General features: G+C 37.8%; 1 protein-coding gene across 3 annotated transcripts in view; it reads right to left on the bottom strand.

Annotated features, from left to right (window-relative positions):
* KCNQ1 (potassium voltage-gated channel subfamily Q member 1) overlaps positions 1 to 26,356 on the bottom strand; it is a 353,917-nt gene that overhangs the window by 106,747 nt on the left and 220,814 nt on the right. For all 3 annotated transcript variants that reach the window (XM_082057566.1, XM_082057567.1, XM_082057568.1), the window contains one exon: positions 5,510 to 5,585. In XM_082057566.1, the coding sequence (XP_081913692.1) occupies positions 5,510 to 5,585 (76 nt within the window). The remainder of the gene's footprint in view (positions 1 to 5,509; positions 5,586 to 26,356) is intronic.

The raw sequence follows: 26,356 nt of genomic DNA, 5'->3' as shown, positions 1-26,356 counted from the left end.
AAAGAGGGGAGATTCAGACTGGCCATGCAGAACAGATTTTTTACAATGAGGGTGGTGAAGCACTGGCACAGGTTGCCCAGAGAGGTGGTAGATGCCTCATCCCTGGAGACATTCAAGGCCAGGCTGGACAGGGCTCTGAGCAAGCTGATTTAGTTGAAGATGTCTCTGCTCATTGCAGGGGGGTTGGACTAGGTGACCTTTGAAGGTCCCTTCCAACTTATTCTGTGATTCTGTATTTCTGACTCATTGATTATGCTGTCTATGGATACTGTGTATATAATTTTCAAGGGTTGGTTAAAACCTTGGTAACACCGAGTTGCAACTTTTCCTTTTTTGCATCTTTCGAGAACAAGGAAAAGAATTTACAGTGGTAGCTTCTAACATACCAGAATCTGCATCCCATTTGAGGTCTCAGAAATATTTTGTCACCTGCACTTCAGTAGGAGATGTCTCTGCACTGCTTAACCTTATTTCATATGCTGCAGGTTTTCCTCAGTTCCATACCCCAGATACCTTCTTTTTTTAAGCCAAAGGAAAGTGGGATACCATATAAAAACCAGGCTATGGCACCTTCATGCAGTCCCCTGCCCCTGCCTGGGAGGTAGCTCCTGCATTTTAGGAATCATTACTTTATAATTGCTACTTTAACAATATCAGTCACTTTAATAATATCACTTCATCAAACAAATTATATTTCAGTCTGCCAGATTCCCCAAAGCCAACTGCAAAGCTTGAGTGAATGTGAGATACTCCCTAGTGGAGGCTAAACAGGAATGGGAATTGCTTCAATCTAACCAAAGAAGAATTCTCAAGAACCCCGACTGCTTATACACATATAAATCATAACTAACATCCACAAAGAAAGAAATATGATTCAACGATGGCATAAGCCCATAAGTCTTTCCATGGACTAGTACTGTAAACATAATGATATTAAAAAAAAAAAAAAAAGAAGTATTCTTGGATTATTTTTGTACTATAAATAAGCAAGAGGGAAATCTGCAATATCAGCTTGAAAACTTCAGGTTCAGAAAAGCTGTTCGGTAAGAACAGAGATGCCAAGCTTTCCCCTGCTGTCCTCGTACTCTGATGCAGGTGTCTGACAGTAGAAAGAGGAGGTATGTCCCTGCCTGTTTTTCATTTACTAGGCTGCTTCTTTCTCTCTAAAACAAGACCTGAAAACTTGGAGTAAATAGAATTTATGAATGAAGTTTAATTTCTGAGTAGGACAGGGTATTAATAGTCAGTACTGATTATTCTGTAATTACTTCATATTGAAAGCTGATATTTCTAGAGAAAATGCTCTTAATGATGACAACATACTAGTTTTGTAAAAGGAAAAAAACCTCCAGTAGGCATAGATGGGTATTGATAGAACAAAAGTAGAAGCCAGGCCCACAGCTTTCTTTAACTACTTTTTTACTTTTGCCCCTCTGCTAATTAAACAATACTCATGGCAAAAATCTTCTTAAATGATGCCCCATCATACATGAGAGTTTGCAAAAGGCACAAAAGCCAATGTCAAATATTAAATGTGCACGATTGCATGCGCAGGGAGGCAGACCCAGGAAAGGGAGAGGGGAATCTGTACAAGGGGTATTTCTGGGAAATGTAAACAAATATCAGTCAAATAAAATGGGTAGAACATCCTTTGAAGCACAGGACACTTTGAACCACATTGTTTGGCACAGCCCAGTACAGAGATTAGAAAAGATTACACACACAATTCGGGATTCATACCATGACAAATGAATTACATAAGAAGATGAATGATTAAGACTATAAATGCAAGATTTTCCAGTGGAATTGTAATAAACCAGGCAACAGTTACTCAGGTCATCAATGGAACTCCAACCTGTATTTTTAGTTCACACTGTGTATAGAATATTTGCCATGGTGAAAAACATAACACAAGTTAAAAACATTTTTTAGAAGGAAACTGATTTACTCAACAGGAAGAATTTCTGTGGGAAGAGGAAAAAAACCTATTTCAAAATGACAATGGTAAATCAGACCAAATCCCTGGTCCTTGGATCTGTGAGAGATAACACAGTTGTATCCATGTGTGTAAGTCTTAAGACATTTAGAAACTTTCCTAAGGGAAAGACAAAGATTATTTATTCATGAATCCAGCTAGTGGAATAACTGAGTACAGTGATTTTCTTTCTGAAATTCAGCTGTAGGGTTAGACTGTACCCAAGACATTTGATTTATAACTAATATAAAAGATAAATTAATTTCTAAGTACTACAGAATCCTTCCTTAACCATGAGCCATTCACCTTAACTGATGCACAGGACTTGTCTTGACTCCTAGTAGAAGATGATCCTTCCTACACAATTTGAAACAGTCCTACAGACTTTACAAGAGAATAAACACATCCATTAAAAAAAAAGGTATTAATTCTTTATAATATTATATTGGGTTCTTACATGGACATCATCATATGGACTGCATTCAAACATGGACTTTAAAATAGCCCATAAACTTCTCCCCTTCTTTAAAAGAGGAAATGATGCCCATGTGTGACGCTTCACACATAATTGCTTTTCACGTCTTTTGAAATTTCTTTGTATCCCTGTTTAGCTTCTCTTTATTTATTTATTTACTTTTAAGCAGGAAGTGTCTCCTTTCTAACTCACTTTTATCCTTGTGGTGCCATCACCACCTGTTATTAATTAAGCTCTTAAAAAAACCCAAACCCCTATCTATACAAATTTAGGCATACAGGTGTATCCTGCAAACAGCTGGTATAGTTTAAAAACCATACCGGCTTCATGCTGGGACCTACTTTGCAAAATTTTCCTCTTCCTCTCCTTCTTCCCATGCTTCCCCTCCACAAAAGCTTCAGATGCATCTCTAAAAAATACTCCTTTTAAGTGCTGGTCTTGCAACTACTTATGTTCCAGCTTATTTTAAGCATAACCAACGAACTTCACCTGAAATTATTCAGGTTTTTTTCAATAGCTACAGAAGAAAATACCTGAATTTTCTTTTAGGAAGATACATTTCATGTAAACACAAAAATATTAGAAGGCAAATATCTATCAGAAAACAGCTACGCAGACCTCTTAAAGGCTGAGAGTTAAATTTCAAAATGCACCTTCTGCTTTACCTTAATTTCAGATATTATGTTGGACTAGTTACTAGAAACTGTAGAGTCATTACTTGGCACTTATTTAAACATTTTAACTTCTTATGAGTATTTTATGTGCATACAATAGAAGAAAGCAGATTTAAAAAACGTGAGGAAAGAATAATGACAGTGGTTATCTCTTAATTACGGGAGAGATTTTCAAAAAGTACCTTATGGCTTGAATTTCAAGGTGACTTTGTGCATTAAGTTACTTAGGTGCTTTTGAAAACTTTACCATTGGTGCTCTCCAAATTTTTAAACTCGGTCATAACCTGTGTTCAGAAATTATGGAGAAGTATCAGATATCCCCTATACCTTCCTACTGGAAGATCCTGCTTCTGACAGAAACAGGAGCGACTTCAGCTACATTTCACTTCAGCTTAACTGACATTTTTAGTTCTTTAATAACAGCTTATATCGGTATCTCAGGAAGGAGAAAGGCTACTAACGAAGGATGAGAGACAACCTTGTTGAGGCATTTTGTAGATGGCCAGGACCAGGTCTTTTGCAGATGTGAAAGTGAGAGTACAACTGAGAAGCCAGATTAGCAACCAGGATACTGAGTGCAAACAAGTTTTAAGTATGAACTGAATAGTCCCATTCTATTCAGTCAAATGCTTTTTCAGCTTCTATCAAGTCATCTGCCACAGGGGAGTTTCGTTCAGTTGCCAGGTGGATAATGTTGTGTTTAGGCATTTTCAAAATCTGTTTTAGACAAATACCACTTGGGAGGTAGATATATAATAGGTAGATTTCTTGGTTTTAAGCAGTTTAGTTAATAACAGGGCAAATATTTTATGATATAACTTTGTGAGAGCAATGATTCAGTAATTACCATAGAGCAAAGGATCACAATTAGGTTTTAGAATGAGAATAAATTAAAGTTTAAGGTAACTGTCCACATTTGGACAGTTTTTCACTGAACAGCTGTGGACACAGCACTGGAATGGGTCATGTCCCTTGCCAAGTTAAAAGTGCTAGCCAGCAAGTGTTAAGGAGCAACAAAATGGCTACAGAAATTATTTTCAAGTAGTCCAGTCTGTCTTAATATTAGTCCAATAAGAGTAACAGGTGAAATGTGCTAGAAAAAACTTTCTGAAAGTGCTACCTCCGAGAAATCCCCAGACATGGGAGATTTCTGCCTTAATGGTGAACAGTCTGAATACATCACACATAATCAAATTTCTGAAAAGGTCAGTCAACCTAAGCCATAAATTAGCTCATGAATTTTAGCAAAAATAAAAAGATGCAACGTAGAAAATTGCTAAAGAATTCAGGCAGTGCTTCTAAATCTCAATGAGGAACTCAGAATCACACTTCTGAAGTCGTCGTCATCGTCATCATCATCATCATCATCATCTTTGTTTTGATCCCAAACTTTGCACCCTCGAAATATTTGAAGGAAAAAGGACATTCCCCTTTTTTTGGGGGTATAAATTAAGGTTAGGAAAACATTTTAGCCTGTCACAAGCACTAGTGCTGAGGTCATATATGTAAATGGATGTAGGCAGTTAAGCCTCTCTGTTTCTTTGCATTTTCGGTTGTGAAGCCTGTTCTCCAGGGATTGTCCCTTATTAATTCATTTTAAGTAAAGTAATATATTTCTTATATATATATATTCACCTCTTTTAAATCAAGGTGAAGGCTGTCAACACATGTATTTTTACTGGATTAATGAAATCGATTTAGAAACCGCATTCTTAGAAAGTGTGCACTCAGAATTTTTTATTCAGACAAGGCAACAAGGTTAATTAGCTACTGTTAGATGCTTATGGTATTGTAACATCACAGCAAGTGAAGCGGCACACAGGAGATGTATGTCAGTCAGGGCTAGAGGGGTAAAGAGAACCAGTATCTCACAAACTGGGAAGGAGATTTATCCGCACAGAGGGGAGAAGGGAAAAGGAAGGAGAAATCTTCCAATACACTAACAAATTTCCACCCCAGTTTCTTATCAGGACTTCATTATCATTGAGTGAGAGACTGAAACAAGGCTGAGCTAGTATTTTAATCTCTAATCCTACTGACTCGGCATGAGAGTAACATACAGCTCAGAATTAATGGAGACATATGAGAATGTTTGCACTGCGAGAAAGAGACAGCGATAACACAGGGTTAAGGGTCAAGTCCATTAGCAGAAAATAACATTTTAATTCAGACTGCATTTCAGGAGTTTAGCCTATTTCCAGTGTGCCCACAGTTGAATAACCTTCTGCTAAACAACCACCCTATTGAAGGAGGAAGAGAATAGCGGGTGTAGCTCATTATTACTGAAATGAATTGTGTTAGTCTCTCTTAAGTTTCTAAAAGAAACAATGAATCAGGAGAACAAAAGGGTTTACTTAGAAAATGAACTTTCTATTCACAACTTACCTGAAACTTTTTCTTTGCCACGAAATACTGCATCCTACGAATCACCTTAATTGCAGCACGGTGGTGTTCTCGCAGCCTGTGGGGAAAACAAGGGAGGTGAGTGGGGTGAAGGAGCATCTCCAACCAGACAATAAATAAAGCAGCCTGCAGTAAATGCTTCAATAACATGTGAATGTATAATGTAAGGAGCTGCGATTCAGTCTGGGAGCACAACACACTGTTATGTTGACCTTCCCCACCTTCCAAGGTGGCTATAAAAATCCAGGATTTTATCTGACCTATGCTGGGTTTGCATACATTTCATAGAAAAAGAGGTGTCTGCATAACCTCTTCCTATGTCTAAGCAAACCTCCACCAATCTTGCCCAGTTTCATTTCCACACTCACACACAAAGCTATCAACTTTCTGCATATTCAGCCATGCCCAGCTTTTATACATGGTCACTCCAGAAATTCAGTTTGGGTTGGGGGGGTGATCTCCTCCTACCCCCAAGTCCTGTACAATGTTTCTTCACTTACACAAACTTGTTTTTCAAAAACTATTTTAAAAAACCCAAACAAACAAACAAACACTTTAAAGATTTTTGAATTAATGACTACCAAAAAAATCAAAATGTTCCTGGGGTAGCTGGATGCAACATCTACATTACATATGTATCCCCAAACTGAACTGGAAGTTTATATAAAGACAAAATAATCTGAAATGTCTTTAAACAAGTATTTTCCCCTCTTCATGCACAAGCATATGAATTTAAAACAGAATTAAAATCTAGTAATTTGCTCTTTTTACTTGAACTGATTTTTATAGTATCTGACATTTTTAAACAGTTCATTAAGAGCAACAGGTCTATTAATTTTTTCAAAGCTTGCAAAAATGATAGATTTTTCTTCTTAGTGTTAAAACATCAAATGAAACATTTAAGCTGTTCCAATGATTTATTCTGCTTGCTCATTCTATTACCCTTATCACAACGTGTTTGAATGACATCATTGCACATAATTTCTTTCCCTTTTAAATGCTTGAGCATGTAGTATTTCCAACTCTCATCCCAAATGGACTTCTAGGGATGGCTTTGGAGAATCGGCAGTAAAAGCAGAGTTAAATATTCCAGATTTTTTATCTTTATAAAATTAGTATTAATAATTCTGACAGGCAGACATATTGAGATGTCAATAGGCAGTGCCTTCTGTCTGTACTGACCCTCACAGCATTCACGCTCACTATGGGATGGAAAAATTATGTTTAAGTTCTGTACAAGTTTGAGTCTTTGGTGTGGTACAGTGTGGTATCACTCAAGCCTCTTTAGTTAACCCAACCTGGAATTTTAGTGAGTATTCGTGTATTTTCTCAGGACAAACTTCCGCCAGCATTCTGCATGTACAAATGGTGGATGCCTGTCCTCTGAACAGCACGGCAAGTGTAGCTGGGTCATTCCCTTTCTACTCACACTTTTTAGTTGGAAAATACCTTTCTGCAAAACCAAAGACAGAACCAAAAAAACCTCACATTTTTTACTTGTAGGTACTGCCGGTCAGGTAGTTGTTTTTTCTTACAGAAATTGTTCAGATTCAGCAATGATGTCAAGAAAAGATTGCCTTCTCCAGATACAGTGTGAAATATGCTCGTTTTTCAAACTAGTAATGTGCAGCTTTTCACCACAGGCCTACAGATTGTTAAGACTCTAAGTGCATTTACATAACGTGACTGTGCCTCAATAATTATGCACTAATCCATGAATCTGTAGTTGGATCTGTATAGGAAGGACCTTCCCTCTTAATACCTTACTGAGATGCTCAGAGAGACTGTCTCCAGGTCTCTGCTTGTGCAAATCTGACTAAAAGATCATGGTTCATGTTACAAAAATGTAAATTCACTCCTCCTAACTGGGAAGGCTGCCTATTTGGATCCAGGCCCGCTGAATGGAGTTAGCCTCATGCTACTTCATGGTATCCCCGTTCTGTGAGCTTTTGCTGCATCACTCTGCTACTAGGGACAAGGACAACTTCCCCAAAACATAAAGAAAATAAAGTGTTTGGAGTCTTTAAGTTCTGCTTCACAGAGATGGAGGCCAGAAAGGTAAACACTGCTTAATTTGCTCTTAAATATCAAAGGTATCAAAGTGTAACTGTCGTGCAGCTATACATCCTATACGTAAATGCACACAAAAACATCTTATGACAAATAGAAATAAATGCCAATTGCTGTAAAACTGCTTGTAGTATTTTGGTTTATGCCTCATTTCCTCTGGTGCATTCTTCACAGTCCATTATTTCTGAGTAAAATATTTTTCCTTGGGACAGACGTCCACAAGTAAAGCACACCAAATCCCTCATTCTCTATCAGGATGACGAGTCTCATCTATAAGCAAGACAGCCAGATAATAAAAATTATATTCGCCATTCAGTGAAATAACAAAAGTATACCACCAAAATGATTTTCCAATGCAGCTACTTTACATCAATCATTGTTCGGTGCTAACACAAACTTCCACGCCAGGAGAGAAAGTTAATATTCTCATTTTATTCCTTCCCATTTCCAGCTCCAGTAGGAAACCTTACAGTAAGCTGCTTTCTGCTTATGCTGTAAAATCTAATTCCACACAACAGGCTGTCCTGATTGCCCATGATTAAATGCTTCTGCGATGAGGGAAGGGAATAAAGGATTTAATTAGTAGCCAAGGTTATGATTCACGGTTGTTTGATCTCTTTTGCAAACTAGTAACAAATGCCTTAGTAAATTGAGAGTTTAACCATTAACTAGTGATATTTGTTTGTTCAGCCACTTGTGACATCTCTGAATTCTGGTTACGGAATGGCTGTCTGCAACCTCTGGGGACACACACCATGTTTAGATGCCAGATAGCAACTCAGTACAATACTGTCCTCAGAGCCAGAGTTTCAGGAATGCTTATTCGAGCGTGGCGGGAAATGACATCATCCGAGAGTGCTGACAGACAGCAGCAACACACCTTGGCTGGGCAGGAATCCCACCCTTTGGAGGAGCCACAGAATAGCTCTGCAGGGACCAGCGGGTACCCTGGAGAGCCTGTCTGCTCCAGCACAGCTGTTGGAGCTAAGCTCTCTTGCAAATGAAATCCCACCCCACCTCACCCCTTTTTTTTTTGGTTTTGTCTAACTTTGGTACAACCTTGTTTGATAAGCACATTAGCTACAGGGTCAGCAGATGAGGCTTTTGCCTTTTTGTTCACGAAGCTATTTTCCTCTCCTGAGCGTTCAACAGGCTTTGAACCTCACCCTCACCACACTCATTAACCTCATGATAACCAACATCCAAAGGGACTTGCCAGTCACTGTTTGAGTGATTCCAATGACCATCATTACCTTCAAAAATAAACTGAAGTAGTTTGTATGCCCGTAAAATCAAGCTAAAGATTACTGCTTCCAATACTAGACAACATCTCAGCTTGCACCTTTCTGAGGAAAAATTGCCAATAACTTTCCCTGGATACCAGTAGTTTTCTTTCTCAATATAAACATGACATCAAGATCACCTTGAACACAGCACATACTATGTGACATTTCTTGTGGAATTAAACTCAGCGATTTGGGTCCCGAAGCCACCAATGAAGCTATAGCATTGTCAGAACACATAGGAATGATCCAGAAGGATGGTAACAGGGTCAACAGATTCATGCAAACCTAAATTATTTGTAGGTATAAGTTAGGTTTGTTCTATTTGTGCACTGAAAAAGTAGCCTGTAGTGGATGCAGGCATTAGTCAAAGCATAAGAATGAGAATAAAAAAAATCCACAGCCCAGCAACAAAGTACAATGGATTGAGCACCGACATTACAACAGAAAGCCTAACAGAATAAAATCACTAGAAATCCTCAGTTTTTCCTGCATCCTTTTGCTTTCAGGATACTTTATCTACAACAAGTCATTTGGAGGAAACCTGATCTCTTCATTAGTCCCTCAGAAATGTGGACTGGAATTTCACATAATTTGGAAAACAAGCATGCTGAACAACTTCAGGTAATTTTAGAGACGTTCTCATTTGGTTGGAGAGTTGTTATACATTTATAAATACCCCAAACTATTGTAATGGAGACATTTGTACATTTCACTGCATTATTCATTTTTCACAACACAGCCAGATGAAACTTCAATGGGTTTCCCAAGGTGTGGCTCATTCCCCAGTCCCTCACTCAGCAGCAGCCACCGTGAATGTCACCAGCTTCAGCCAGCACCCACCTGCCTCCTTCCTGCAAGGGGACCTGAATGGCCAGCCCAGAAAAACATTTCCAGAGACTGAGACTAAGATTTTTCATTACAAAAAACAGGTGGCTTCACAAAGAAGGAAATCGGCAGTTGCATGGCTTGGTTGATTTATGTTTCAATAAAAATAAAAACTTATTTTTTTTTAAATAAAGTTTTACAAGATTAGTCTCTATTCTAAAATGCACAGTTCTTTCATTTAAGAACAAGAACAAAAAACCAATTACTAATTAAAAATATTTATTGCCCTTACAAAGCTTCTGAATTTTATATCAAATCCTTAGTAATGCCATTAGAAGTTTGTTCCCCTTTTCATCTCAGGAAGGTGTTCTACATATTAGTTTAGTGTTAACAGAAATATTAAAGCAACAAGACAGAGGAAAGGTGGTGCTAATTTCCTATTTATAACACTTGCCTTTTTGTTCATTTGTAGAACATTTTATTATAAGGACTATAATGTTTGGCACAGACCTCCCGACATACACAGACGCTGATATTATCGGCATGAAAGGTCAAAGCTGTCTATTCAGAATGAGTTTAACATGAACAAAAACTCAGTAGGAGAGAGCCACAGATTTATAATATCTTTTACAAAATCCCCATTTCTCAGTAAACCTAACACTGATTTGAAGTCAAGCTTAGTTTTCAAACATATTTAAATTCTCTGCAGTCATCTTAAATTTCTGACACAAGACAGAGCTAAAGTACTAAAAAAAAAAGGCTGAAGTGGGTTGGCTGAAATTTTTGGCATGAATCATTATTTAGACTTGAACTTTATCTTTAACGTATCAGATTTCGATAATATATTGTGCATGTGAACTGTAATATTTTTTCCATTCAGGCACTGAAAAACGTTCCTTGTCACAGAATTTGGTAGATGACATTCACAGTAACAACATTAAGCCATTTCATTAGCACATTTAAGTCTAATGAAATCTTTCATCCTTAGTCCTCCAGGAGCTTTTGGTATAGAATTTGCTGCGGCTCAGGGTTATTCTTGTCTTTTCACACGTCCTGTCATTCCCTGCCCATTACAGCTGATGGGAGTCTCTCCATACTGGGTGACATTTTAGATGCAGTAAATTGGAAGGGATCAGGTTGCATCGCTGTGTATTCTGTAATAGGAAATGCTTGATGACCATATCCAGGAACAAAACCAGAATCACCAATTATTTCAAATAATGTGAGTTACCCTGCTTTTCCTTTCTTTTGTTGCTAAGAGCGTGGCAACTGTTGTTTGCCATTATGATACGTTTAGTGGGGGCTCTCAAAATATGCCCTGGCCCACAATGATTCACAAAACCCACTTTAAGAGCAAACCAGTAAAAGCTGCCCACAAGTGTTAGACAGGTATGACAACACTTGAAGAGCAAACCAGAACTGAAGTTTTATTAAATTTGCTTCAGCCAAGCTTAATGTTTATGTAAATGCTACCACAACATTTTCAATATGTGAATGTGTTTATTTTTAACAGACAAACATTCTTTACTAGACCTTGCTTTCTGGACTTCCCACCCATTTGTGAAAGTTAGAAATAAGTGAGAAGATAAATGAAAAGGAATTCAGCTATGGGTATACACAGAACAACAAGAATCACAAATAGCAGGTAAGCTAGATTTTTACACATTCTATGGTCTTAGCAGTCAAAGGCATTCTAGTAATTCTTGATGAACAAGTAATCTGGTTACAAAAGATCTACATCTACTGAGCTGTCATTCATGCTTGCAAATTTTTCACGAACAAGTAAGATTTCATCAAATGCATTTGTTCACTTAAGCACTGAATAATTCAATGTCAGCAGCAAATTATTTCTATTTGATTAATAATTTATATAGAATAGTATATTTTGAGTGTTTAATTTTAAAAATAGGAGCCGCTTTGACTTAAACACACGTGTCTCAATGTAATTTCTGTTTCCTACCTTGGGGAATGTAGCGGCTGACTTCCCACAGAAGCATTAGTGATTCTAAATTTAAAAATGGCTCTGCAAGAGTGCTCTGGAAAAGTAATGTCAAATTCACTCTTTTGGTGAACCCTTCAGCCAGTAAACACCTTGGTTATTATTTACTGAATGTGAACATAGCTCCAGGGGAATTAGCTTAAACTGAATTAACAATTGTAAGCTCCTCTCCCAACTATCTGTGGTTGGTCTCTTTTTTATTTAAAAGATGTAATTTTAAATCCACAGTCATATTTTAATGAATTTGTATTCTATTTTATGGCAGCTCTCATCTCTCAAAAATCATGGGCTTAACTCAGAAATCCTTTCATGTAGTTACAGCAATCCTGTTTTCTCTACAGATAATCTGGTTTATCTTGGTTTGTGGATTTTTAAGAGACACACAAAAACCAACAAGTTTAAAAAATAACATTGCCTTTGGAAGACGTTGATGTTTTAATGTCTTCAGTTAAGAATAAAAATGGCTTACTATTACAAGAAATATTTTAAAAAGGAAAAAAAATGTGTAGGTTTTTCAAAACCATATCTTGGAGCATGGTATGTAAGTGGGGGAAGGCGTTGGAAAGATGCAGCCTTCCCATGAGTCTCAGCAGCCACAGCTCAGAGCGTGGTGTGACCCCCCAGCTCCCAGCTGCACCTTGGCAGAGATGTGACACGGGTGTACGGGTGACATGGGTGTACAGCTGGCGACAGGGACCCATGACGGCCCCAGCATGGCACGGGGGCTTCTCTCTTGCTCTGGGAGCCTCTGCATGGCGATGGCAGCTGGTAGGAAACCTGATCGGCCATGCTTGGCAGGTCAGAAAGAATCCCGAGCTCTGCACCGGTGGCCTGGGAGAGATGTCCAAGGGGCGATGGGGAAGCAAGAGATGGGAGCTTGTATGGAAAGGGGAAAACAAGCTCAAGTAACTTGACTTGTTTCAGGCACCAATGGCAATTTGAGACTCAGAGAGACTTGGGAAAATACAGCTCATCAGTCTAGCCCTTTAAAATATGATCATATCAAGGCAATCTGAAATAAACATTTAAATGCAGACCTAAGAAGGGAAAACAAAACAAAACAAAACATTGCTCTCCTGACCTGGAGTTAACACATGTAAAAATAACTGCCGTGTGGATGAGCAAGAGATGGCACGAAGTGCAGAAGTTTTTGCTAGCTATTTTTCTGACAGAGGACACAAGTCTCATAAGGGGCTTGGCTTCATAACTCCCCCAAAGTAAAAGCTCTTAATATCTGTACTGCTCCACAATGACTATATTGCTGTAACTCAAGGTAGATGATTTTACAACTGAATTTTCAAGAACGGCTTTCTGCAAAGTATTTATGTGATACTGGGAGAATGAACACGCCATTAAAAACAAAGTTTTCAACCAAGCTGACCCTCTACTCCATCCCCGCTTGTCCCTCTGTTCTTAGAATCATAGAACAGTTTGGGTTGGAAGGGACCTTCAAAGGTCACCTAGTCCAACTGCCCTGCAATGAGCAGGGACATCTCCAACTAGATCAGGTTGGTCCATTCCTCAGCATGTCCTGATAAACAAAACAAAAACTGGTTTCCAACCGAACAGAAGGTGCTCCAGAAGAGGTAAACAGTAAGACAAATCGCTGCAGCTGGAATAAAGATGATGCATATGTTTTCAGAACTAATGGTATGCTGGGGCAAACAGATGTAGCATCAGAGATTTCTTTTGTAGTCTGCCTGCAACGGTGCTAGCTGAGAATATTACCCTTAGTATAAAAGCTTATGTTGAAATCAGGCAAGAGCATTGAGATTTCTTGTACATCCTAAATCGCCTTTGCTGTATATTTTCATAATTCTGTTTTCACTTACATCTGTTACCAGGGTATGAGGAGTTGCACAAAGGACATGGAGGAAAAAAAAATAGGAAAACAAATTATTTTTTGAAGGAACCGAAATATCTTATAGAGAAAGCAGGACAAATATAAAAACTAGTTCCCATTTTGTCAGGATTGGTTGTTGTTCCTCAACTTTGGTGATATCAGTATCAAATACCAATTGATGTGGGTATCAATATAAAATCACAGCTCTTCACACTGTATCTTGTTGAGTCAGAAGGCAGTTACTTTCTCAGACAGTTTCAAGGCCAAGCAATTTTAAAGTAACTAGACACAAATGAAATCACAGATAAATAAATAAGAATGTACAGCACCATCTTACATAGTCTGACATGTTAAACTTCTAAAGAAGCTGAAGACAGAACAAAATGGAGTATTTCAGTGCATATGGAAAGCCATAGATATGATTTTGCAGCATCTGGTCAAGAGCAATCTTTTCAGATTAAAAAAGATTTTTTGCAGAGCTTGTAATTCATGGCTCTGAATTATACCAAAGACATGCTGGGCTACAATCGGTGATACTGGGAAGAAATAGCCATATTGCCTATGGTTACTTGCCTCTCTATTGTTGGCCTATTAAACTTAAAACAACCTTTGAATACCTAGCTGACTGTTGTTACACTACTTCATTATGCTCAACAAGTTGTTAACACTCCACAGTAGCTCTTTCTTGTATTTGTCATAGGGAATTACAAGACCACTGCACACTCAAGGCTGAGTTGGGATTTTCTATCTGGCTTAAATTGCATTGCCCAGAATACGCATCAGATACAACCTGTACACAAAACCATATAATGCCGAGTATGAGATGTAAACACATCAAAATTATGATCAACTCATTAGGAATTCTCCATTGTTTTCCACTCTACATGATACTTTAACATGCTAATTTAATATATGCTTAATTAAGACTCGTCATGTAATATTACTAAAAACATCCCATTTAACCTTTTTTGAGACAATAGGAATAAGCTTTCATTAGGTCAACTACTGATGCAGTTAATTGTGGATCCATGGAATGCCAAAACAGTATTGCATTGCTACTCATTCAACCTCACACAATGACTTCAGCCTGAACCTCCTTCATTTTTTTTCCCCTCATCTCAGTAACATGTATTTTAAAATAATGGTGAATAGAGACAAAAAAGTTGTTTTTTCTTTGTAGAAAATCATAGGCAAGAGATTAGATTCACTCACACACCCTCACAAGTTTAAGCTATTCTATCAAGGCAAAAGAGGTAAATCAAGAAAATATCTCAGCTGTTCAACACAAATGAACGTCATGACACAGTTGTGACTGACAAAATAAAGCAGCTCTCCTGTTTCAGAGACAGGAATTACAGCAGGAAAAAATATCTGAAAGGAAAAGGCCATTGACCTGAACAGTAATATTTACATTTCCAAAATCAGTGATAATACTATTTCAGAAATCCTAACATTTTCCATATTGTTTTCTACTACAGAGAAAACTGGCAAATTCTCCTGCCATTCAATAGTAAAAAACGAGAAGATGGATGTTGCTGCTGTGAAGCTATTTCTAAGAACTATATTCTGAACTCATACTGTATCACAAAAAAAAACCCAAAACCAAACAAAAAAAATACCACAGAAATCAACTGAAAAACATAAGGCCAAATCTGCACAGATTTACACCACGAGACACCAGAAGGGACTGGAAGCTGCTGGACTGTTAGGTCACCATGGCTTCTGGCCCCTGATCTCTCAGGGGCTCTGGATGTAGCTTGTGCAGAATGATATAAGTGTCTGCTCACAGCTGCACTTTTTAGTGGGTGTATCCTCCAAATATAAAGCAATAGAAGACTATAAACATAAGGGGGTTGCTATAGTGTAAGCGGCAATTAAAAGCATGGCAAACCTGGAACAGATAGCATTAGGAAAAGGCGACATCACTTCCCATGTCAATGCCATCACTTTGGGAAAAAAAAAAAAGCAGCTACAAATGTACTTGAAAACTGCAGTTTTTGCAACTGGACACATTCTCAAGGATTTGTTATTTTACAATGGTGGAGAAACACATGGGATTTCAACTTGCGGGGAACAGCCTTTTCCTATAAATCACAGAGCGTAATCTGAAACCTAGAAACAGCACCGGGGCTCACATTTATAGATTTAAAACAGATGAAGAGCAAGCATGCTCTTAACCCTTTCCCCATAATTTCTTCCCAGTACAAAATGAAAACGAATATGCAAGTACTGAACTGAAATTAACTTGGTAAAAATCAAGATAAATACAATCCTGTAAACACTGAGAAATTCATCTCTTCGACTGACTTCCCCGAGGACACAAGCACAGAATTGTCCTAAAGCAAAGCACTGTAAAACAGTTAGAGCATAATCCACCATTTGGACTGTTCTTTCATCAACTTTTATTTAAGCAGTTTATTTTGTTGAGATTAGGATCTCTCTTATAGAGCAAGACCTGGCAAACGCAGGCCCCTGGTTTTGAATATCAGGCTATATTTCACTGGGAAAGAGGTAACTCGCATCCTGTTGTCTCACTGTAAGGTTATAAACTCCTTAATCAGGCAATAGGAGAACTAATACTAACACATTAGCAATAATTTATCTTCAGAAATATGTAAGAGCATTAAGACAATATAAAGAGCATTTATTTATTGTCTTTCAAGATCCCAAATAATTTCTCTCTCATTGTAGCCTCTCATGGCTCACTGGACAAAAAAAACTAACAAGCCCAGCATAGCCTGTTCAAATATGAGTTCTAAGATGCAGACTTTAAAAAAAATAATAATAAAAAAACTCAGTGTAAAAAAAATGGATTGGAATATCAGCATTGCCAGGAGGCATTAGTCTATACCTTGTCAAAGTTAGAGTTCCAGTGCTTTCAGAAATTCACTCACATACACCACACAACAGTAGGATTAAAAACAGAAATGGGCTTGGACTGAAATAAAATAGGATGGGACATCATGCTAAATCTTCACAGCAATGTCATATTTTAGAGCAAATCCTAAACCCACCAATCCAGAAGAGCTGAAAGGAGAATATATAATTTTAAGCTTATGGCAACATCACTCATCTGCACGCACAGTATTTGCCTGGGGTAATCCAACCTCTGTCCCTTTATTGGCTGCAGTTCAGTGAAGTGGTACTTTTGTCCATGTCTCCTGATGAAAAGCTAGAGTGCTTCTGTACTACAGTGAAAAGGTTGCAATTCATAGGAAAAATGACTCTGAAGTGGCAATGATGGGCAGCTGAACCTTTTTCAAGTGAAAAATTAGGTACCTGAGAACATTAGAAAAACATAGCATAAAAATTAGTTCAGTTCTAGCTACTGGGCCTGTTGTTGGAGTATCCAAAAAATGCAGTCACGGCTAAAACTTTGTGCTACAATAATCAGAGAGACAACCTAAAATTAAAAAAAAATCAAAGTCCTTTTGAAATAGCAGGCTAAAACTATTTTACGTAATTGTACTTGCAAAGAAAGATTTTGGGAAAACAGCATATAAGAGAGAGTTCATGTTATTGGCAGAATTCTATCTTACAACCAACATTTGATATGTCGAATCATGTGTTAGCAAATCTCAATAACTGGAATAGTCACCAACACTTTTTTCTTTTAAAATTATTTTAAACCAGAGAATGTCTTTTTCACAAACACATACTTAGTTGAAAATGTAAGATTAGACTCTCAGCTGCTTCACCTTCATCCTATTATTGCTACAAGCTTTTAAAGCCACAGTCCAATTTCAAATACTACCTCCATTGCTTTACTTTAGTCCTGCAGATGCCCACATCTGGATCTCATCTTTGTCTCTTGTGAACCCAAGATCATATTTGTATAGAGACACAGATGTCCCCATGAGGATTTCCAAAGATGTCTATCTGCCCATCTAATCAGGCAGGGATAGACAGTTCTGAAAAAATGAGGTACCTAAATAACAGTGTCAATCTGACCTATTCCATACGTAACCAGATGTACAAATCGTATTAGTATGAAGGAAAAGGAACTTCACAGCTTGAAAACCACTGAAAATATGGACTGTATCGCATCTACTGAATTATGTGTTCAAAACAGCCTCACTGATAACCCTTCTTTAAAGCACATTCTGTGCAAAAGTTCCTGCCTTAAATGTACAAAGTTGCTTTGACACCCCATCTCACCGAAGTGGGAGAAGGACTTCATGTGCTTGAGTCGCCTTATTGAAGTCAAGGTGAGAACATGTGCCTCAACTTACACACTTGCTTACCATATCAAGGGATCTGTAGAAGCTTGAAAAATTTGTGCACACAAGAAAACACTTAAGATAGCAAATATAGATTATACATTGAGAAGAATTCTAGATACACACTTAGTAACTATGTTCATAACTTTTGTGTGGAAAATCTGACCAGAAACATCTGAGTTCTCCTGTTCTATCTAATAGTTAAAGAATATGCTGTGTTATTATTATTGCAAAAAGACAGGAGAAATTTTATGAGCTGATATGCTGAAGACAGAAACTGGCTGGGACTAACTACTCTGGTATGCAAACTCTGCTTCTTTCTGGGGCTTCAAAGCACAAGCACAGCTCAATAACATATTTTTTGGCCTAGAATTATTGTCTAGTAAGTTAGATATGGAAAATGGCATGTGTTTTAATTACTTTCTCCTCGATTCAGAAACTGTTAACAAGCCTGTTGTACATTTCAACTAAAGTTCTGCTACACAGAAAAAAATATTTTGCATAATATTGCTATCTCATTGTTTAAACATGTGATGTTTACAGAATGATTTAGAGTCAAGTACTTTGTTAAAAATATCATGACACTTCATAACTGTACAGCTTTGCAACACACATCTTTGCAAAGCAACATTCCCTCAATAAGGGTTGAGAATCAGCTCAACTACACTCAGTATAGCAGGTAAGAATCTCTTGATCCTGGCCACTTTTAGGTAGGCTCTATTTATCCTAGAAATCTTTTTTCATTGTTATCAACACAGTCAAGGAATCCATTATTCAAGGAACTAATACAAACATGAGTTTCTCTTGGCAGTCTCAGCACACAGACAGTTAAATGGAAATGAAAACTAAACTACCAGTATCCCAACATCCAGAAAAGGGACTACAGTCCAGGCTGGACACTCATTCAAGAGAGCATACTTGTAGGGGTATTAAGGATGGCTCAGCATTTGTTCAGTTGTGTTATACCTGTCTGAGAATCAGGAGATTCCCACCTTGAGTATATCATACCACACTGTATATCATACCACAAGACACACAGCAAATGTTACTTAGGAAAGCAGAGAGATAACTTGCTTGGCTGTGATACTGTGAATTACTGTGACAATTGACTTTTTTGAGTGCAAGAGAAGACATATATGTGTGTAAGTATGCACACACAAAACTCTCAAATGTCTCACCTGCAAAACAGACAGAATTAGAAGCAATGAATCAAACATTCAGCTGGTTCTAATCAGAACTCTGCTGATTTAATTAGATGGGCAATCCTGAAAGTCTGATTTAAAAGAGCCCTGCAGCAGGCTCTTCCCTTTCCCCTCCATGCCACTGTGAGCCAGCTCTCTTCTCTAGCTGCCTTCCCTCACATTAGCTTTTGGTCCCTATCTTCTTCTCCTCTGACTTTCGTACACTTTCCAGTTACCTTTTTCTCCCCTTTACCTTCACATTTTCAGCATCTTTCATCCTCTCTGTTGTATCAGTCATAAGTTACCTACCTCCATTTCCACAGCCCTTCATAGCCTACTGTGACTCTAGCTATCAAATCTCACGGGTATCTTCACTTGATATGCCATCGCTCAACAATCATGCAGCCATTTCCACAGCTCCTTCCTTACCACCTTTATACCAAACAACACTGTAGTATAGCTCCTTTTTTATTTCTCCTTACTCTTTGGCTGCACAGCATCTCAGCATCTCTTCACAACAGAATGCAACTGAGAGAATATACCCCTCATACTTTGAAGACCATAAATACTAAATAGAAATAAAGCAAAATTAGGCTTTCAATGCAGCTAACATAGCTAGTAATATATGTTCATGAAAGTATTCACTTAATACAAGGCTACTAAGTTAATGCAAGTTACGGGCAAAAGCTTCAGAGAAAAAGAATAAATTTTGATTTTGAAAATACCAGAAATGAGAAGGTATTTTAATGTGATGAGAAGTCAAAATCATTATTAACAAGACAATTTCAATAGATGTCAGCAGTGATTCCTCACTGAAAGTCTTCTGAGAAAGTGGGGAAAATCAGTAATACTTTTCTACCAGCTACTTTTACACCTTGCATATGCCTCTATACTCGTCAGTCTGGACAGGCCAAGAGCAGAGAGGAGAGTAGGCTGAGAACGTACAGGAAAACTGAAACAAAACTCATCTTGCTTGTATTCTAGTGCCTTCTAGTTTTCACTGGCACTGAAAGTGCTTATGTGTGATGCCACCCTCAAATGAAGAGCAGAGAGTTGACTTGACAGTTTACATTGTTAAGGTATTTAAATTCAGTCTTTATTATTATAACTCTGATCACTTCAGGGATTGGAAAACAATCAGGAATTTTGAAATTATGCTGAAAATCACATGAGTAGGTATGGTCTTACTTAGTCCATTGAGCAGCTTTCTGTGCAGACTTAATATTGCATTCTGCCTGGCTTGTACGGACAGAGAAACCAAGCCAAGTGCATTCAGTTTGTGGAGTTTTGGCTATAATTTACTCTGCCCCCCCATAGGCCCTTTTTATTCATACTATTTTCTTCTTCCAGTTTAAGAAAGTGTATTCTCACTGGCTTAATCTACTGAGAACTTAACTAGAGCCTAAGCAATACCATAGGTATTTGCACAAATAGGTAGTCTAGAGGATCTGGGCTTTTCCACATTCAAAAGTGTGAGTGTATGGGGCATTCTCCCCCTTTCTCTTTCCTCACTTATTTTTATTACTCAACTTTGACAAGGCTTTTAAAATCCAGAAGAAAGAATAAACATTAGAAGAAAATTAAAGCTGCCTTTTCTCCCAGTATTTCTGAGTTTGTACTAATTTTCCCAGAGATTTGCTGACAAACAACTCACATACCCTGCATTCCACTTAAAAATCCTATTAAAAGTCCTACAGTAAGCAACAACCAGGTTATCATAAGAGTTACTGTCACATCATTAATACTGTTTCAAATATGAAGTGACAGCCTGGTCAGAACTCTAGCAAAAACAAGCTGATAAATTGCTAAAAATTCAACCAAAACCAGACAAATTGCAAACAAGTGTGACTACAGGCGGAGAGACTCCACCGCAGAGTGTCGTAATGAGATGTTAAAAATTAGTATTTGCCGCCTTATGCAAAAAGGCAGAGCTGGGCACAGCTGGTTCCCCGAGGGTAGCAAAGGCCAGGTGGCAACGCACATGACGGGGTGACTCCATCGTGCGTTCCAGCGGTTTGGGACAGGGCGATGCCATTTTTCCAGCCAGGCCTGCTATCTGTTGGCAAACAGCTCTATGGAGCCATGACTGCTGCTTGGCCTGTGGGCAGTTTACCCCATAGCAAGGCCGGTGTGAGGCCTATGACAAGTTACATCTCTTGAGAGCAGCAGGGCTTAATGCGCAAGGCAAACGTGCTTTTTGCAAGTGACTGAGAATTTCCGCCTCTAGCACTTCTTAGTAACATCGGATTTTTTTGCACAGACTAAATAAATTCCTAAAGATGTTGTCAGACGACTAACTCCAAAACACTTAAGCAAATGCTACCGGTTACCCATCTTTCTCAGGGTTGTCTTGCACCTACAAAAGCCTGGTCTTTAATCGAAACAGAAATTATTTCACTTAATCTCAGACCAAACCAGAAAGAAATGGTTTGGTCTTGGGAAAAATCTTGGACTTTTCACATTTAAAAAGGCTTTAATATCTTTTCTTCACACTATTTTTCTGTTTGCAAGCCAAGACCTAAAGTATTCAAGATGAAATGCCACAATAAATAACATTTTCACAGAATTTCCAGTCTGTATTTGAAGCAGGAAAAAAACAAACAAACAAAAAAATCAGCCTAAATTATTTTCCCATGGGACTTTCATGAGCCAGTTGGAAAACTCAGGAGATTTGGATGAGCCCAAGAGGCTCCATATGAGGCAATCTTTACTCAAACCTCTGAATGTTTATGCGCTGCCAGTTTTATGGAGAAGACTAAGATGACATTGTCCTCTAGAACAGATTATCAGAATGGTATTGTTTGTCCTTTAACCAGACAGCCTCTGCCCAGGTTTAAGTGCAAGTCTACTTTCCCTCTGTCTTCTAAGTTTACATATTCTTCTGTTTAACAGTATTTACACGTGTTGTCTGTGCATACATAGACATAAACCAGATAAAATACAGCAACAACTAACTACTACTATTTGTATAACCAGGTGACTAAATGTAATTTGTGTTGTTTTTTTTTTCAAGTAGTTTCTTTTTTTCTCCAGCAGTACGGAATGTCCTGAAACATTTTATCCTACACGGCAGCCTGTACTGACACCTCCAGCTGCTGCTTCCCAAGGATGCATTAATACCAAGCTGCTAGGGTAATCATTTGGTTGCAGTCAGGCCTAAAATAAAGGCCACATAAAATGATTTTTCATATTAGACTGTTTTCCTGAATCTGGGTGGAAGCAAATGCTGTTATGATGTCTACTACTAAACAGCAGCTGCAGTGTTCTTAACAATACTTGCCACTTAAGAGTCACATTCAGATAAAAGTGCTTATGGGCTAAAGAGATTTTTTATAGTACAAAGAGCTGTCCTAAAGCTTGTTTTTATTCTAATACTTGAAATTATTAAAGCAAAACACAGTAAAAGTTCACTTTCAATGACCATAATGGGCATTTCTTGAATAATTATAGCTGCATAACAAATTAAGCTATGTCCAAACTATATCTGGACAGTCCTCTACCATATTAACTTTTTAAAAAATAAGTATATCTAATAAGGCTAAAAAATCATATGTAGTTTTCAAAAGATAGCTTTTTATTATTTTGAATTTCATAAACATGAACTTCTAGATTAAAAATGGAATCTCACTTCCTTTCATGTTCAACTGTACACCACAAAATGATTATTCAGTAGCATAATCCTCATTTTTTTTCAGAAAATAGATTTATTTTCTTCCCCCACGTGGGTATATAGATATAAATATATTTGCGTGATTATTGTTGGAGTTTTTCTATTGAACTACAGGTTCAGTTTTTTGTTTGGTTGTTTTTTTTTTCGGGTAGGAAGAATTTTAAAGCAGTTGCTTTGAAGGAAAAAAGAAGTGGAACACCAAATGAAGGAAATGTTGTAAATGAGGTCAGACTCTTTCAAGTTTGTTGATTCTTGCAAGGATGTTACATACAGGACCAATGTGTAAGTCTGAAGGTGCTTTGCAACTGAAAAAAAAAAAGAGCAGCTATACATCTAACTCCAAGGCCCAAAACACAGAAGTCCAAGTATTCTCTTCAGTCAATGGCAATTCAGAGAATTTAAGTGAGAGCGCTAAAATAACTGGTATGAATCCACTGGAATAAAATCTACCCTATTATGTGTTACTCATATAAGTTGCTCAGTTACTAACACAGCCTTAAATAAAAACATGTGGATTATATAATAACATGTAATTGTTTAGCTTTTGTAATGTACTCTTACCTAAGTAGGTAACTGGCAATGAGGACTTAGTATGAGAACTTTTGACCTGGAAGTACATAGTTTTTTTCTGAATTCAACAAGAACATACCCTCTATCTTTTCAAGCAAATTACAACGGTAATGAATTTTTTATTTAAAAAATGTGCTTAGAGAAGAGTGAATAGTTTTTGGAAGCTCAGGAAAGGTATCCAGAGTGGTGGGATCTATCTTTAAATAGGAAAAATGACAACATAGATGCTGGCACTGCCTGTGTTCAAATCAGTGTTCAGGAAGCATCAAATACAGTTAGTGAAAAAGAACCAAGGGAATGTCAAGAAGAGTATTTATGCTTTGTTTTTGTCACACATCCTGAAGTTAAGTGTCCAACTATGCAGTCACACCAGTTCTTGAAGAGAACATAAAAGACAAAGAGGTCATAACACAAGAAGTGCTCTAAAATTATTTCTCATCTTCACCCATTTGCGGAGAGCTGATTTTCACAAGGGTTAGCACGGGGGTAAAATCCTGGCCTGCTGAAGTCAAGAAAAGATTTGCTGTTGATGTCAGTGGGCTGGAATTCCTTCTATTATCTTTAGATACCTGGATAGCTGCCTGAACATCTGCTGAGGTTGTCTCTAAAAAGTCAAAGTGCAATTTCTTAGAAATACTCAGATCTGCTGGTGAGGATTATTTCATTAAAAACACAAATTGAGGGTTCATTAGAAGTTGTGGTGCTTCATTTCTTCGGTAGATTTGTTATGGAGATCTCTTATTGGAGAAAACCAAATGCTTTCTTGCTTCACACAACCACCTTTTTCCAGCCCCCCGTCAAAATGTGATATATTAAGCACCTTATTCAAGGTTACACAGGAAGCCTATGGCAAAGCCAAAAATTCCGAGTCTCATGAAATTATTTGAACACCTTCCTTTTTTTTTTTTTTTTTTGAAACGCCAATCAAGAATGAGAACAGGAGGAAAAAAAGAGGGAGGTATATTCTGGTTAACTAACATTTTTCTAGCCCCACATTTCCTACCAGCACAATGAATTAAAGCGCAAAGAAAACATTGTACACGCATGCATGCACAAATATAAACCAGGTAATTTCCCAATTTATGATCAGATATATAGCAATATTCAGCCATAAAATATTCAGGCATCTCTGCTTATAAAGGCACAAAGAACAAGCAGTGGTCTGCACAGGAAGAAAGCCCCAGTTTGTAGTTAGAGCCAAAGTGCACAAGCCAAGCTCACCACAGCATCTGCTCTCAAACCTGCCTGTACAACAGATTTTCTCAGTCCCCAGCTCTCCTAACATTTTCTGTGCCTATGAATGGTAACATTTGTGTGACCATTTATAGCACTGTGACAAAACAAGAACGTAAATCTGTATTAAAACAAAAAAATAGAGTTTAGATAGAATTCTCTATAGCTGCTAATTTTCACTCCTATTAACACCTCTATTCAAATTTCACTCCCACTGCTCTACTTCTGGTGTTTAATGTCATTTTTCTTAACTAAGCTTTGCCATTATACAGATTTCCCTTTAAATTTCTTGCTCAGTGCAAGAAATCAATCCATTTTCTAAAAATAACTGGTTTTGTAAAAACAGGGTCATTGGCAAGAACCCGGCCTCACTACACTCAATGATGTTAAAAATAAATGAATGGTATAGTCTAAGTTCATTAGCACAGACCAGAACTGACTGACGTATAGGTAACATTAAACACTGTTCATACACATGCTCCTCCTATGTTGATGTTCATGAAGACTTAACAGTACTTGCCTGTCTCAAGAGCAGGTGACCTAAGAATGTTTTAATTTTTTTTTTTTTTAATATTTCACTTTATCTACAATCACTTCAAGCAACTTGTATTCAGCTGAGCTAGTACAAGATGAGTAATTTGAGAGAACTTTTTCAGAAATATAGCAAGAAATATCCAGCCTTGCCTACAAGATCTTGTCAATGCTTTGGGAAGACACTAAGTTGCACACCCCCTGCTACCTCCTAGAATCCCCTTTTCCCCAGACTGTGCAATACACTTGCACAGGCATCACACTTGCATAAGGCATCACACCGACAGCAACAAAATGTACAATAGTGTTCAAACTCTGCCATTAAGCTCAACCAAGTATGTCCAGGGACTCAAGAAAAATCTTGGCTGAGAGGAAAAAAAAATTGCTGGGAAGACTGAGGAACATAAAATCAAAAGCTTCTGCAAACGACCATACTATTGGCATGCTGGAAGCAGACATGTATGGGGCTCCAAACTATGTGATTTATTTCCTCAGGAAGGAAGGAAGATAGAGAAAGAGAGAGAGAGAAAGAGAGAGCGAGAAAGAGAGAGCGAGAAAGAGAGAGCGAGAAAAAGAGAGAGAGAAAGAGAGAGAGAGAAAGAGAGAGAGAGAAAGAGAGAGAGAGAAAGAGAGAGAGAGAAAGAGAGAGAGAGAAAGAGAGAGAGAGAAAGAGAGAGAGAAAATAAATTGTTTCCAGCATTTAAAACATTAGGGCAAACTCAATGTTTTCTTTCAGCTACATCTTCATGGGAAATTACAAATCAGCTGTCTGGAGGAACTGAGATGTGAACTGATAAAATGACCCAAAATAGACTTGATGAGACGGGTCATGGAAAGTCATGAGAGCCAACCCATGTTAAAGACAGAAAAACAGGTCTCAGGCTATCTTTGGCCATGCATTTAGCACTGCCTGAGGAAAAGCAGGATTAAAGCTGGGGAGCCACATGCATGTGACTTCCCTGCTCTCTCCATTAAAACGTGGCTCCCAGTATGGAGAGCAAGATATTATTATTCATTCCATACAACGCTGCACATGTATGTTGCATTTTTAACTTGGACTAGTTTGGACTGCTTTGTTTCCTAAATATCAACAGTCATTCAAATTTTCCTTGGAATTTGCAAAAACTTGATGCATTTATGTGAGAAACACCCTCTGCAGGAGTCAGAAACAAGACATTCTAATTTAACTAAAAAGATCTTGCAGTTGCAATTCCATGTTGCTGTGAATATATGAATACTTCCACTGACTGCATTGGGCAATACTGCATGTGAGGTAAAGCATCCCTGGAAGATTTTGCAAGGATGAGGTATAAGGTTTTTTGCCCTCTTGTAAAGAGGAAACAGCTCACCAAAAAATTGTTTTAGGAAAAAAACAGATTAAACTGAGGACTAACACATTAA

This window comes from Streptopelia decaocto, assembly GCF_964273445.1.
Source record: "Streptopelia decaocto genome assembly, chromosome: 7".
Lineage (NCBI taxonomy): Eukaryota > Metazoa > Chordata > Aves > Columbiformes > Columbidae > Streptopelia > Streptopelia decaocto.
This window is presented reverse-complemented; position numbering and strand designations above follow the sequence as displayed.